The sequence below is a fragment of the Patiria miniata genome, unplaced genomic scaffold, assembly GCF_015706575.1.
Source record: "Patiria miniata isolate m_02_andy unplaced genomic scaffold, ASM1570657v1 HiC_scaffold_30, whole genome shotgun sequence".
NCBI lineage: Eukaryota > Metazoa > Echinodermata > Asteroidea > Valvatida > Asterinidae > Patiria > Patiria miniata.
This window is the reverse complement of record NW_024037070.1, coordinates 2,115,258-2,131,141: the sequence shown is the minus strand read 5'-3', so window position 1 is coordinate 2,131,141 and position 15,884 is coordinate 2,115,258. Positions and strand designations below refer to the sequence as shown.

Here is a 15,884-nt window from a genome sequence, read left to right as displayed (position 1 = left end):
CAACTACATGTTCTCATTCTGGGAGTCTGTTCCAGACATGGACTGCAGCGTTGATGAAAGTTGGCTGATACACGACATAAAAAAATACACAATTAGACATTTAAAAAAAATACTAATAAATGAGCATGCAAAATCCCCCCCCTTGCATTTTGTAATCGTTGAACAGAAGAAAATGTAGTTATTTCAGCGTTATGGGTTCACCCAAACACAGCGAAGGAAAAAAAGAAAGAAGATGAATCACAATGTATCCACCTATAAGTTAGGATACATTTTTAAAAAAATGCTTTAGAATTTCAATCCGCACACATTGCGCTTGAAGTCAGCTGCCATGCGACCTTTACACGTTGTCCACCCATATTGATGCAGGGATCTTGACGACAGCACAGCTGAGCATGAGGTTTGCGATCTCTGCATATTAGCCACTGATCTCATCAGAGTAGCCCAACAGCCTGCACAGTAAACAGCTGCGGGCAACCCCAAACGATGCCTGGTGCAAAACGGGTCTGGCTGGTTTGGCTCCTTGCCAAAATAAGAGCGTGGGAAGTTAACTTGTCTAGCACAAGACAGACAGGTAGATTGTCATGACGACGAAATGTCACCACCAATGCGATGAGCTTGGGAAACGTTCCGGCCAAACTGAACCACCCAAACATCCCATATATAGGTTTACTGGTTCAAGGCATTACCATAGTAACATTATTGCCAAGGATATCTAGTAACGTGATTTCGTAAATATTCATGATACAGTTTCTCTCTTACCTAATGTAAGTTGATCTACATGTACCCGTTCTATTCAGTTAATTCAATTTTCTTTCCAATTCTATAACAAATTTTCATGAATGGAAAATGATTCCGTACTCCATTTTTTGACGCTTTTATTTTATCCCTCTAAAATTACGATTGATTGGCTGTTTCGGCACTTTTGCCGAAACAGCTTTTGTTTTCGTTAAGATTTTTAATTTTTTTTTGCTTTTCCGCTTAAAAGCGGAAAAGCATTGTTTCTGTTATGTTTTTTTAATTTTTTTATTCCTCTTGTTCCTACCCCAAATCCCATAGACTTTGTACACTGCGGCATTTTGGACCTAAAACAAACTCGTATTCTAATAAAACTTGTCCCATGTAAAAACCCCATAGTGACATTGTGTCCCAAAGAGTGACGTCATGGTGACGTCATCGACTAATTTATTATAGATTTTTGAATATTAAATTTTTCCCATAGACTTTGTACACAGAAATTTAAAAAAAAATTGTCGATTTTCAAAGGGCATTTTCGACTCTTTGCCAGTAATTCATTTACACCAGTCTTTGTCCAAGAAAAGACCCTAATTCAAACAACATTGTGTAATGAAGACATCATGATGACATCATCCGGTGGTTATATATAGGCAATTAAATTGTGACACTTTTAATATTCAAAAATGCATAAGAAATCAACTGTACGCGTCCGCAACATTCTGTTGCCAGCAAGTGGTAGAGTAGGCTGGGGTCTTCATTTCATTCAGTGTGCGTGCAATCACGTGACCCTTGCTTCCGGTCGAAAAAGGCCCAAACCGGAAGTGGCTTATTATTTGAAAGTGGTAATAGAAATGAACTTGCTTTTAACGGTGTTAGTCTCTTGGCCGCTAGTATTCTTCAAATCATCTACCGATGACGTCATGCAATCTTCGAGCGCCCTCTAGCGACAGGTTGAAAATTTGCGAAAATGTATTTTGAATAGATGTCTGTGGCGAAGTTTTTCGGAATCGCCTAAATATTGATGTATATAATGACCTTGACCACCTTAAGACGTGTGCGAAGTTTTAGGCGAATGACGTCATCAGACCGGAAGTTATAATGAAAAGATCCTTTTTCATTTGAAAATTCCTGAAAAATCAACCATGGCAGTTTTTATATTTGTTTTTACTTTAATAGTTGATTGAAGGGTAGGTCTCAAACATTTGAAAGTTTCGAGGCGATAAGCGAACTCGAACATACCCTGCGCACGCTTAAAACTTCACGTTGACAATACCTCTGCTTCAAAACATGCACAGGACAGGACATCCACAATGTACATGTACATGTACATGTACATGTACATGCACGTACGTTGTACATAGGCACATACATCGTATGTCAGTCAGCCTGCAGCGCACGTGTTGCTGAGGTCAAATCCTGTCCACAGTGACTGTTTTAGCCGATTTTCGGCTAACTTTGACAGATTTTATGTTCATGCATGCGCATAGACAGTGACGTATTATAGCACTTTTGGCATTAATCTTTGTCAGATATCATTGAAAGTTGGCATAAGCATAGTCCCTATAGCCAAGATGTGTCCCGAAGAGTGACGTCATGGTGACATCATCAAGTGATTTATTATGGATTTATGAATAATTAATTTTTCTCATAGACTTTGTACACAGCTTTCTCCACAAGTCTTTCCCTATACAACACTGATATATCTTACTGAGAAGTTCTGAACTTCGGCTGAGAATTACTATGAGAAGGAAAAAGAAATCGTATTTTTTTACGACTGTCATTTGATTGAAAATATTCCCAAGAGTTAGAATAGCAAGTAATATTTTATAAAAATGTTTCAGTTTAAAGGAAAATCACACATTTAAAGGTGCAGTTTTTCTGCTGTGGGATTTTTAACCTATTGACTTTTCCCCTTTTTTAAGCCACCATTTTCATAACTTGGCGATCTGGAATCGTCATCAAAGTTACAGCCAAGGAAGACCCTCATACAAAAATTATGCCAAGACTATGACATCATGATGACGTCATCATCAAGTGATTTATCATGGATTCATGAATAATTAATTTTTCTCATAGACTTTGTACACAGCTTTTTCCCACAAGTCTTTTCCTATACAACACTCTAACTGAGTAGTTCTGAACTTCGGCCGAGAATTACTATGAGAAGGAAAAAGAAATCGTATTTTTTTTACGTTTGCCATTTGATTGAAAATATTCCCAAGAGTCAGAATATCAAGTAATATTTTATAAAAATGTTTCAGTTTAAAGGCAAATCACGTATTTAAAGGTGCAGTTTTTCTGCTGTGGGATTTTTAACCCATTGACTTTGTACACGTTTTCAAGCCACCATTTTTATAACTTGACGATCTGGAATCGTCATCAAAGTTACAGCCAAGGAAGACCCTCATACAAAAATTATGCCAAGACTATGAAGTCACGATGACGTCATCACCTAATTTTTGTATTGATTTTTGAAAATTTACGTACATATTGTGAAGTGTTATATCTACAGAAATGTAAGTCCGATTGGGTTGAAACTTGGTATGTGGCTATACCAGGAAGTGTTATAGATTAAAAATGAGGTGACCTCATGATGACGTCATCCTGAGATTTTATATGAATATTAATTTTTTTGGACCTTTTAGCCATATCTCCCGAACACAACATGCAAAATGCAAAATTCTTTTTTGCATTTGGTCTGTTATGTAATAGCTATTCGCACAAAACTTGAAAAATGTGTGACGTCATCATGACGTCATCAAAATGCGATTTTTCAAAACTCATATAAGGAAAGGTCCAATTGTCATGAAACTTGGTGGGTAGGTAGTTAATCATACTAGTATGCAAAGTTCGAAATGACGTCACGATGACGTCATCAAAAATTTAAAATAATTGTCGATTTTAAAAGTGCGTTTTCGACTCTTTGCCAGTAATTTATTTAGATCACTCTTTGTCTGGACAAGCAAAGACCTTGTACACACGCACATACATCGTATTGCCGAGGTCAAATCCTGTCCACAGTGACCGTTTTAGCCGATTTTTCGGCTAACTTTGACAGATTTTATGTTCATGCATATTGTGATGAATCATCAACTATACGTTTTATACATTAACATGAACTGTGTAGTGACTTTTCTTTAGTGCCCAGTCACGCATACTAGAACATCAGCATTTAATTCGCCAGCGCTGTTAGTGGGCGTGGCTTAAGTCATCTACTGAGCAATACTGCATTTTCTTTGGTTGAGGCACCCTGTGTACTTTAGTAGTGAGGGGCATTTATTGTATGTGAATGTATATGACCATGTTGGCCTATAAAAGGCACAGTTCGAGAGAATAAATCTCACTTCTTCGCCTGGTGGGACCAAAGAAGTCAAAGAAGTCTCCTGTCTCTGTTTTATTGTCTAATTGTCACTAATTAGGGTGTAAGTCTCCCCCACTTGAGCCACTCGAGCCACTAGAGCCACTCGAGCCACTTGAGCCACTTAAGCCACTGGTTAGCCACCCTGAGCCACCGGTCAGCCACCCAGAGCCACCGGTCAACCTCCCAAACCACAGGCTAATCCACCCAAAACCACAGGTTAATCCACCCAATCCCCTAAATCCCAAACACAAGTTGAGTTAGCGCTTTCCCCTGGTGGAGCAGATTTGGGAGTGCTGTTCGTCACTTGGTGCTGTGGCCTCCAACCGCAGGTGCTTCAACTCCATCGGGACTGGGCCAGAGAGGCAAGGGACCGACTAGGCAATGCACGTTACATTGGTGGCAGCGGTGGGATCCACTGAGAGTGACGGGACAGCTAGCCAAAGGAACCACAGGGTGGTCAGAATCGATCTACCAGAAGACGTGATTTGAGGATAACGGAATTCAGCGGTGGACGTGGAGAACCACTAGTCACAGCAACAATGGACAGTAAAGACAGGATGTTGGAAGAAAGTGTGGGATACTTTGAGACGACACCGGCCAGGGTGACCAGCAGAGCAAGCATTAGGCTACACTCTGCGGTAACACCATCGTCTCCTATATTGACACCGGCAAGACCCGCCGAGAATATGCCGGGTATTGGTATCAGGGCGCAGGAGCCAGTGACGGCACAAAAGCTCTTCCAACAGACTGGAAGAGTTGGGGAAGTGATGACACCTACAGTCGGCACAGCGGAGTCCTCTCCTCAGGCAAGATTCATGTCAACACCAGTGACATGGGGACCGGGGGTGGTAGAGCAGCCCGTTTACCGGAGTTTGACTGATTGGGGCGGAGTAGAACCAGCAGAGGTTCGACGGCAGAGACCTACTGGAACGAGCGATGCTCTGGTGGAGTCTGGATGGCCTTCGGCCCGGCCAAGGATGCAGGCTCCAGGGGAAATGCCAGGTTGCTTAAACACCCCACAGTTGGCGTATGATGCGAGGTGTAATCTGCAGCAGCAGTTTGGAGAGGCGCCTGAACATCAGACGTGTACAGCACCACAGCGGGTGGTGGAAGAAGTCAGGAGCACAGGGCAGCACCTGAGGAAACCAGTGGATCCGGGAGAGAAAGGATCAGTAGAAAAGAAAACTCTGCCTGAACAAAAGGGGCAGGATCCACCCAAGAGAGCAGCCGTTGCAGGAGCAGAAGGAACCAGCAGAGTTCATCGGAAGCCAAATATTGTGCCGGATTGATTCGCCGGGGTGGTGCCATGGAGAGACTACAAATCTCATTTTGAGTCATGTGCAATTATCAATAGCTGGACAGCAGAGGACAAAGCTTACTTCCTGGCAGCGAGTCTCAAGAGTCAAGCACAGCAAGTGCTGGGAGACAGGGCTACAGGAGAAGTGCTGACCTATGCAGAGCTCACAGCAAGACTAGAAAGACGTTATGGGCCTGGTGAGCAAGCCGAAACATACCTAGCCGAGCTTAGGAGCAGAACAAGGACAGAAAACGAAAGTTTGCAAGCGCTGGGGCAGGGAATACGTCGACTCACAGAGCTGGCGTATCCTGAGCTGCCCCGAGATAGCAGAGAGCGTCTGGCACGGGGGTATCTGGTGGATGCCATACCCGATGCAGAAATTAGAGCGGGAATCTTCAGAGCACACCCTAGTACGTTGGATGAGGCGATCAGAGCTGCGCTGGAGACCGAGTCTTTTCTGAAAGCGGAGAGACAACGGCAGCGAAACCAGGGTGGTCGCCCAGACAGAAACAATCGAGTCACAAGACAAGTGGAGATTGTCTCAAGGGATGAGTTCGAAAGGCAAACACGGGCAAAGTCGGAGCAACTGAGGCAGGTGCATCAGATGTTGGCCGGGCTAACTCAAGCAATGCAGAATGACACACGGCACCCTGAACAAGCCGACTTCGAACAGAAGCGTCAAAAACTAGCCTGCTACCACTGTGGAAACACGGGGCACTTTAAGAGAAACTGCCCTGAACTGAAGAACAGAGCACCGTCGGGAAACGACTCCGGACCAACCCAGGGGGTCGTGGGAAGGTCGGCAACACAAGACCCCAAACCTGTGATACAGATCCAGAAAAAGTAGAGGATGGTGGAGAACTTCCAAGGAAGCAGCTCCACCCAGTACCACTACCAAGTGAAGTTGCTTCATATGGGGTATTCGTGCCGGGTGAAATTGGGACACATCCACTGCCATTCCTAATAGACACTGGGTCGTCAGAGACATTGATAGACACAAAAGAGTACAACCTGATGGATCGAGAAACCAGACCTATACTGACACCGGTCGATGAAGTTATCCGCCAAGCCGATGGGAAACCACTCCCAGTAAAAGGAAGTGCCCAGATGGAGATACAAATTGGAGCATATAAAGCGCAGGTGGAAGTCTTGGTTGCATCCATCAGAAACCAAGGAATACTTGGCATGAATTACCTTCTGACCACTGGCAGTGTACTGGACTTGAGGCATCAGCAATTGAAGATTGGGGAGCATGTAATTCCTTTACAAGGAAAAGATCAGACGAGCATTTTCAGCTGCCGAGTGCGAGCAGACCGGACTACAAGGATACCACCCGGGCATGAAGCAATCATCACTGGTGTCCTGGACGAGAAGAAAGACCTCCATGGATGGGGGATCATCGAGCCAAATGACAGGAGTAAGGTGGCAAAACGAGGTCTGATGGTAGCGAGGGTACTTGTGGATGCCACTGCAGATAAATACCCGGTTCGAGTGTTCAACCCAAGTACTACAATTGTGATGATAAGTGGAGGTAGTGTCTTGGGGACCATCACATCCACGGCTGATAAGGACATTCAGAAAGATGATCGATCTACGATTAGGATGATGGAAAGAGGGGAAGAAACAGCAGAGAACAAGGCTGGTCAAGAGCTTCCAGAACATCTCACCGATCTGTACCAACAGAGTGTTGAGAACTTACTGGAGAGTCCAGATAGAGACAAGGTGAAGAAGCTACTCATCGAGTATTAAGACGTTTTCTCAAAGGGCACGGGAGACCTGGGGAAAACGGACCTGGTGCATCACGAGATCAGGACAGATGATACGGCCCTTATACGCCAACGTCCCAGACGTCTCCCTACCTGGCAACGGGCTGAGGCGGACGAGCAGGTACAAGACATGCTACAGAAGGGAATAATCGAGCCATCAAATAGCCCATGGGCATCTCCAGTCGTCTTAGTGAAGAAGAAAGATGGATCCACCCGGTTCTGCGTGGACTACCGGTTTCTCAACGAACACACACTGAAAGATGCATACCCGATACCCAGGGTGGACGACAGCTTAGATTCGCTAGCAGGGGCACAATGGTTTTGCACCCTAGATCTGGCCAGTGGATACTGGCAAGTGGAACTAAATGAGGATGCCAAGGCCAAATCAGCTTTCGTTACCAGAGGAGGACTGTACCAGTGGAAGGTCATGCCTTTTGGCCTCTGTAACGCCCCGGCTACATTCGAGAGGCTGATGGAAAGGATTCTCTCCGGGCTTCAGTGGGAAACACTACTACTGTACCTAGATGACATTGTGGTCTTCGCCAAGACGGTGGATGAGGAGATAGAGAGACTTGAGGAAGTCTTCCGGAGGCTGAGACAGGCCAACCTCAAACTAAAGCCGAAGAAATGTAGCCTCTTCAAACAATCGGTAGCCTACCTGGGACATGTGATATCCAGTGAGGGCGTAGCCACGGACCCCGAGAAAGTGAGAGTTGTGGAGGAATGGCCAACACCTCGTTCCACCAAAGATGTAAGGAGTTTCATTGGATTGGCTTTTTACTACCAACGTTTCATTCAAGGGTTTGCCAAGATTGCCCAACCATTGCACCGACTTATGGAAAAGAACCGGATGTTCCTGTGGACAGAGGACTGCGAGGTTGCTTTTCGCACTCTGAAGACACAGTTGACATCAGCACCCATACTAGTCTACCCCGAAGAGGGAGGAGAGTTTGTACTAGACACGGATGCCAGTAGCACAGGCCTGGGAGCTGTGCTATCCCAAAAACATGATGGTGTGGAGAAAGTCGTTGCCGCACGATGTCAAAGCCAGAAAGGAATTACTGCGTCACGAGGCGAGAACTCCTGGCCGTTGTGACATTTGTCAAGCACTTCAGGCATTACCTGTATGGTCGACACTTTGTAATCAGAACCGATCATGGAGCCTTGAGATGGTTGCTAAACTTCCGTGACCCAGAAGGACAACTGGCTAGATGGATGGAGATCTTGAGTGAGTACGACTTCACGATCCAACATCGGCCAGGTCAAGTCCACCAGAATGCAGATGCACTCTCCCGCATGCCATGCAAGCAGTGCGGAAGAGGTATAGAGCAGAACGAAAAGGACCAGGTGGAGATGCCTAGAATTAATTGCCCAGAAGATTCGGCAATTGGCGATCCTCGGAACGAGGGAAAACAGGAGGAGACAAAAGGGGAAGGTCATGGCCAACAAAACGTACCGACGACAGGGGTGCATGCAGATCGTGGGACTAGAATGATAAGTCTCTCACCAAAATGGACGCTGAAGGAACTGAGGGAGAAACAGTTGGGTGATCTTACGATTGGACCTATTGTCAGAGCTAAGGAGAATGGAGGGGACAGACCAGAGTGGGAATCTCTCTCCACTGAGTCAGCAGCAACCAAAACATATTGGGCCCAGTGGCAACAGCTGAAGATGCAACAGGGAGCTCTATGCCGACGCTTTGAGACAGATGACGGAAGGCAATGTAAGTTGCAAGTAATTTTGCCGTCATGCCTGCGGGAAAGTGTCCTGGATGAACTCCATGATAGTAAAACGGCATGTCACCAAGGAGTGCGCAAAACCCTACACAAGGTCCGACAAAGGTACTACTGGGCAGGAGTATCGGCCGATGTGCGTTCCAAGGTTCGACAATGCACAGTGTGTGCAAGGAGGAAATCACCGGGCAAGAAACCCCGAGCTCCCCTTCAACAATACACGGTTGGCGCACCGATGGAGAGAATCGCTCTGGATGTTATGGGCCCCCTGCCCAGGAGCGACCGAGGCAATGCGTATGTACTAGTTGTGGGAGATCCATTTACGAAGTGGATTGAGGCGTACGCACTGCCAGACCAGAAGACACCGACCATAGCAGAAACTCTGGTGGAGCAATTTATTTGCAGATATGGCTGTCCAAAAGAACTCCACAGTGACCAAGGCACAAACTTCCAGTCTGCCATATTCAAAGAAGTTTGCAGATTGCTGGGGATCGACCAGACGCGAACTTGCCCGTGGAACCCTAAGTCCGACGGATTCATTGAAAGATTCAACCGAAGCTTGGTGAATCTGGTTGGGCCGTTCGTAAAGCCAGACCAGAAGGATTGGGATGTCCAGTTGGCATACTCGATGATGGCATACCGAAGTACGGCTCAAGAAAGCACCGGAGAGTCACCTTGCACCATGCTTATGGGGCGGGAGATAGCACTACCACTACACGCGCTTACCGATCTACCAAACGACAGTGATGACCACATGTCGACTGACTATGCCAAAAATCTCCGACAGAAAATGAGTGAGGCACATCAAAGAGCTCGGAGCAAAATGAAAGTAAATCTTCGGAGGCAAAAGCGCAACTATGATCGCCATGTTTCGTGTAGCAAGATACAAGCTGGAATGTTTGTATGGCTGCACAACACTGCACGCAAGAAAGGATTGTCTCCCAAGCTGCAGTTCAAATGGATTGGCCTGTATCTAGTCCTGAAGAGGTTATCAGATGTGACCTTCCGGATACAGGAGAAACCAAGATCAAAGCCGAAGGTTGTGCATTATGACAAACTGAAGATCTACACGGGCCCAGAGAGAAGAAAATGGCGAACCGAGGGGAGAGATAGCGTTCCTGTGGAGCCGGAGACAGAGGATGAGCAGGAACTTCCACCAACTGATGAAGATGGTGTTCACTTGGCGGAAGATAGTCCACTTGGAGAAACCACAGACAACATGGGGGAATGCCCACTTCACCTCGAGCCCTCTGTTGAACGATCGACAGAACAAGAATCGGTGGGAGGGGAACGAATTTCCGTCCAAGGAAACGGCAGTGAAGATATCACAACGGGCCTAATTCCAGACGAGGAGCAAGAAACAGCATCAAATACCCAACTCTTTGTCGGGCGGTACCCAAAATGCCAGCGACGACGTCCCGCTAGGCTACAGGATTACGAAGTTTAGCCCATACAAGAAAGAAAGGGATTTAGCAGAAAAATCAGCTAAAATGGTCATCGTTGCGGCAACTTTTAACTGCCGGCCACCACAGCCACCGCTAGTTCCACTTCAGCCACCACAGCCACCGCAAGTTCCACCTCAACCTCCACTGCTACTAGCCACCCCAAGACTGGGGGAAAGTCGTTGAAGCTACTGCGGCAGCTTTACGCCGAGATGGTAAGCTCGTCGACGGAAAGTGACGACCCGGCGGAGGAGATGGCGACAGATCATATCGAAGTAACCACCATCACAAGAGTTTTCCGCCGAGGGGTCCTGTTCAACCAGAAGGAGGCCAAGCAGGACTTTTATTTCTAGAGAGATAAGAGAATTAAGTCAAGCTCATGTATAAAGTTACACAAAAGTTGTCAAGTATTTATAAAAGTTAAAAGAGTTTTGAAATTCAAAGTTTTAAAGTTTAGTTAAGTTTTTAAACGTTTTACAGTTGATGTTAAAAGTTAAAACATTGAGGACCGAGTTATCTTTAAAGAGTAAGATATGAACCACTTTATTTTGTTATACATGTACATGTACTAAGAAGACTTTTATAGAGGTATTTTGAAAGTGTTGCTCATCTATTTTATATAAAGTCATCTATTTCATATAAAGCCATGTGTTGATAAAAAGGAAAAATCATTCGATTTTAGAGTTGTTCTAAGATGATTGTTAAACTAGGTTTGTGTGCACAAATATTGCTGCTTATGAGATTTATTAAACCCACTTTGTCAGCTGCGAAGATTGTAAATTTTATATAAGAATACTGAATGAAGGCTGTGGCTCTGATTCAAAATCTTAAGTTTTCAAATGTTTGTTGTGTGGAAACTTTAATAAATTAAGACTTAACAGTTTCAGGGACTGCAAACTCTGGGGGGAGGTCATGTGATGAATCATCAACTATACGTTTTATACATTAACATGAACTGTGTAGTGACTTTTCTTTAGTGCCCAGTCACTCATACTAGAACATCAGCATTTAATTCGCCAGCGCTGTTAGTGGGCGTGGCTTAAGTCATCTACTGAGCAATACTGCATTTTCATTGGTTGAGGCACCCTGTGTACTTTAGTAGTGAGGGGCATTTATTGTATGTGAATGTATATGACCATGTTGGCCTATAAAAGGCACAGTTCGAGAGAATAAATCTCACTTCTTCGCCTGGTGGGACCAAAGAAGTCAAAGAAGTCTCCTGTCTCTGTTTTATTGTCTAATTGTCACTAATTAGGGTGTAAGTCTCCCCCACTTGAGCCACTCGAGCCACTCGAGCCACTAGAGCCACTCGAGCCACTTGAGCCACTTGAGCCACTTAAGCCACCCTGAGCCACCGGTCAGCCACTCAGAGCCACCGGTCAACCTCCCAAACCACAGGCTAATCCACCCAAAACCACAGGTTAATCCACCCAATCCCCTAAATCCCAAACACAAGTTGAGTTAGCGCTTTCCCCTGGTGGAGCAGATTTGGGAGTGCTGTTCGTCACTTGGTGCTGTGGCCTCCAACCGCAGGTGCTTCAACTCCATCGGGACTGGGCCAGAGAGGCAAGGGACCGACTAGGCGACGCACGTTACAATATTCAGGGCATATTATTGATAAAAAAAAATCATAATGCGGAAAAGCCCTATGTTCTGTTGCAAACAGACATAGACCTCTAGTTTTTTTTCTTTTTGTCGCCCAAAATCCCATAGACTTTGTACACGATTTTGCTGTGCAGCACTTTTGGCAATAATCTTTCTCGGACATCATTGAAAGTTGGCATAAGCATAGTCCCTATAGCAAAGATGTGTCCCGAAGATTGACGTCATGGTGACGTCATCGACTAATTTATTATAGATTTTTGAATATTTAATTTTTCCCATAGACTTTGTACACAAAAATTAAGAAAAAAATTGTCGAATTTCAAAGGGCATTTTTGACTCTTTGCCAGTAATTCATTTACACCACTATTTGTCCAAGCAAAGACCCTAATTCAAACAACATTGTGTAATGGTGACGTCATGATGACGTCATCGGGTGTTTATTTATAGGCAATTAAATTGTGACACTTTTAATATTTAAAAATGCATAAGAAATCAACCATACGCGTCCGCAGCATTCTGTTGCCAGCAAATGGTAGAGTAGGCTGAGGTCTTTATTTCTTTCAGTATGCGTGAAATCACGTGACCCTTGCTTCCGGTCGAAAAAGGCCAAAACCGGAAGTGGCTTATTATTTGAAAATGGTAATAGATATGAACTTGCTTTTAACGGTGTTAGTCTCTTGGCTAAAAGTATTCTTCAAATCATCTACCAATGACGTCATGCAATCTTCGAGCGCCCTCTAGCAACTGGTTGAAAATTTGCAAAAATGTATTTTGAATAGATGTCTGTGGCGAAGTTTGTCGGAATCGCCTAAATACTGGTGTATATAATGACCTTGACCCACTTAAGACGTGTGCGAAGTTTTAGGCGAATGACGTCATCAGACCGGAAGTTATAATAAAAAGACCCTTTTTCATTTGAAAATTCCTGAAAAATCAACCATGGCAGTTTTTATGTTAGTTTTTACTTTAATTGTCAATTGAAGGGTAGGTCTAAAACATTTCAAAGCTTTGAGGCAATAAGCGAACTCAGACATGCCTTGCGCACGCTTAAAACTTCAGGTTGACAATACTTTTGCTCTAAAACATGCACAGAATGTCTATATGTACATACACGTACGTTACGCACATTCATCGTATGTCAGTCAGCCTGTAGAGCACGTGTTGCCGAGGTCAAATCCTGTCCACATCACAGTGACCGTTTTAGCCGATTTTTGGCTAACTTTGACAGATTTTATGTTCATGCATGCGCAAAGTCAGGGACGTATAATAAAAAATCATCATTCCGAAAAGCCCTATGTTTAAGGTACAGTTTTTCTGCAGTGGGATTTTCCACAAGTCTTTTCTTATACAACACTGATATCTTACTGAGTAGTTCTGAACTTTAGCCGAGAATTACTTTGAGAAAGAAAGAGAAATCGTATTTTTTTCGCGCTGTCATTCGATTGAACATATTCCTAAGGGTCAGAATATCAAGTAATATTTCATGAAAATGTTTCAGTTCAAAAGCAAATTACAAATTTAAAGGTGCAATTTTTCTGCAGTAGGATTTTGTTTAGCCCGTTAACTTTGTACACGTGTTAGCCCATTGACTTTGTACACGTTTTCAAGCCACCATTTCTATAACTTGGCAATCTGGAATCGTCATCAATGTTACAGCCAAGTAAGACCCTCATACAAAAATTATGCCAAGACTATGACGTCATGATGACGTCATCACCTAATTTTTTTATTGATTTTTGAAAATTTACGTGCATATTATGAAGTCCTATATCTATAGAACTGTAATTCTGATTGGGTTGAAACTTGGTATGTGGCTAGACCGGGATGTGTTATAGGTAAAAAAACAATTAGGTGAAGCCATGATGACGTCATCCGGAGATTTTATATGAATATTTGAAGTTTTTGACCTTTTAGCCATATCTCATGAACGTAACATGCAAAATTCAAAATTCTTTGTGTATTTGGTCTGTAATAGGTAAAAGGTATTTGCACAACATTTTGAACAAAATATCTGACATCATTATGACGTCATAAAAATGCGATTTCTCAAAATACATATAAGGAAAGGTCTGACTGTCATGAAACTTAGTGGGTAGGTAAATAATGGTACTAGTATACAAAGTTTAAAGTGACGTCACGATGACGTCATCGTTTGGTTTTTATAATTTTTAGATATTTATAATTTTATTCTGCTTCCACAAATTGCACACTTTCTTTCATCGGATTGACATTAAACTTAATTGGTTCAAACCAAAATCACAATGACAAAATGTGCATTGAGAAGGGTCTTAAGGATGACGTCATTGCAAGGTAAGTGACATCATTTGATAAAATTATACTTTAGGAATTATTCTAAGCGTTTTGAACAACCTTTAACTGCATGAAGCACTCTGAAAAGCGACTGCAAAAGGACAAACGAAACAAATATTTGTAAAATGCGAAAAAGCCCTGTGTTCTGTTTGCAAACAGACATACAGCTCTAGTTTCTTTTTCTTTTTCAGTCGTTTTGCCCATAGCATTTGTACACGTTTTTTTGTTACCGGCACTTTGGGCACTAAAATCAATCCGATTGACTTTATACTTGGCACACACTTAAGACCAGCATCTGAAGTTGTGCGCCGAACATTGACATCATCATGACGTCATCATGAGTCACGTGACGTCACATTATATGCGATTTTGCTGTTGTGACCATTTTCTAGCAGAATTCGGCTAGATCTGACAGATTGGGCTATATCTCCAGAAGTACAGGTCGGATTAGGTTGAAAGTTGGTATGGACCTACACCGGGATGTGTTATAGATGAAAATTGAAGTGACGTCACGATGACGTCATCACGTGACATGTGACGTCACAATATAGGTGCATATTTTGAAGGCCTATATCTCCATGACTACAGGTCCGATTGGGTTGAAACTTGGTATGTACATAAACCGGGATGTGTTATAGATGAAAATTTAAGTGACGTTACGATGACGTCATCACGTGATGTGACGTCGTCACGTGACATGTGACGTCATATTAAAAATTGCATATTTTGAAGGCCAATATCTACAGAACCAGAGGTCTGATTGGGTTGAAACTTGGTATGCACCTACATGTAAACTGGGATGTGTTTTAGATGAGAATTTAAGTGACGTCATGATTTAGTCATCACGTGACATGTGACGTCATATCAAATGTGCATATTTTCAAGGCCAATATCTACAGAACTACAGGTCTGATTGGGTTGAAACTGGGTATGTATTTAAACCGGAATGTGTTATAGATGAAAATTGAAGTGACGTCATGATGATATCATCACGTGACATGTGACGTCATACTAAACGTGCATATTTTGAAGGCCAATATCTACAGAACCACTGGTTCGATTGGATTGAAAGTTGGTATGTACCTAGACCGGGATGTGTTATAGATGAAAATTGAAGTGACGTCATGATGACGTCATCATGGGTTAGGTGACGTCTCGTTAAAGATTAATAGATTTAATCTTTAAAAATCAATATAAAATCAACCGTGAGAGACCTGAACATGATTTTTGCGGGAATTGATAGAATTATCGAGGGTCTTCATTTTTTAAATATGTGCAAAATCACGTGACCCTTTCTTCTGGTTAAAACCGGAAGTGCCTTGTAATTTAAAATTGGTGAAAGATGTGAACTTGCTTTCAATGATGTATGCTCTGGCTAAGTTCTTCTTTACCATAATATTATAGTTATAGATGAAACTTTATGTGACGTCATCATGACGTCATCACGTGAAAAATGTGATGTCATAATTCACAGCCCTATGAGAATGGAATCACATATTATATGCCACCATTTATTATAAACAGAACGTAGTGCTCAATTGAACAGTTTCTTGCTTGATGGAACATATACTTGAAACTTTACATGTCACATGTCACAAAAAGTTACCGAAACAGCCCTGTGTTTGTCCACAAACA

General features: G+C 43.3%; 1 protein-coding gene across 1 annotated transcript in view; it reads left to right on the top strand.

Moving 5' to 3' along the window:
• Window positions 1–10,546: 10,546 nt before the first annotated feature.
• Window positions 10,547–15,884, top strand: part of LOC119739059 — a 108,050-nt gene continuing 102,712 nt past the window's right edge. Inside the window, exon 1 of the mRNA XM_038213894.1 lies at window positions 10,547–10,609. Within this exon, the coding sequence (XP_038069822.1) occupies window positions 10,547–10,609 (63 nt within the window). The remainder of the gene's footprint in view (window positions 10,610–15,884) is intronic.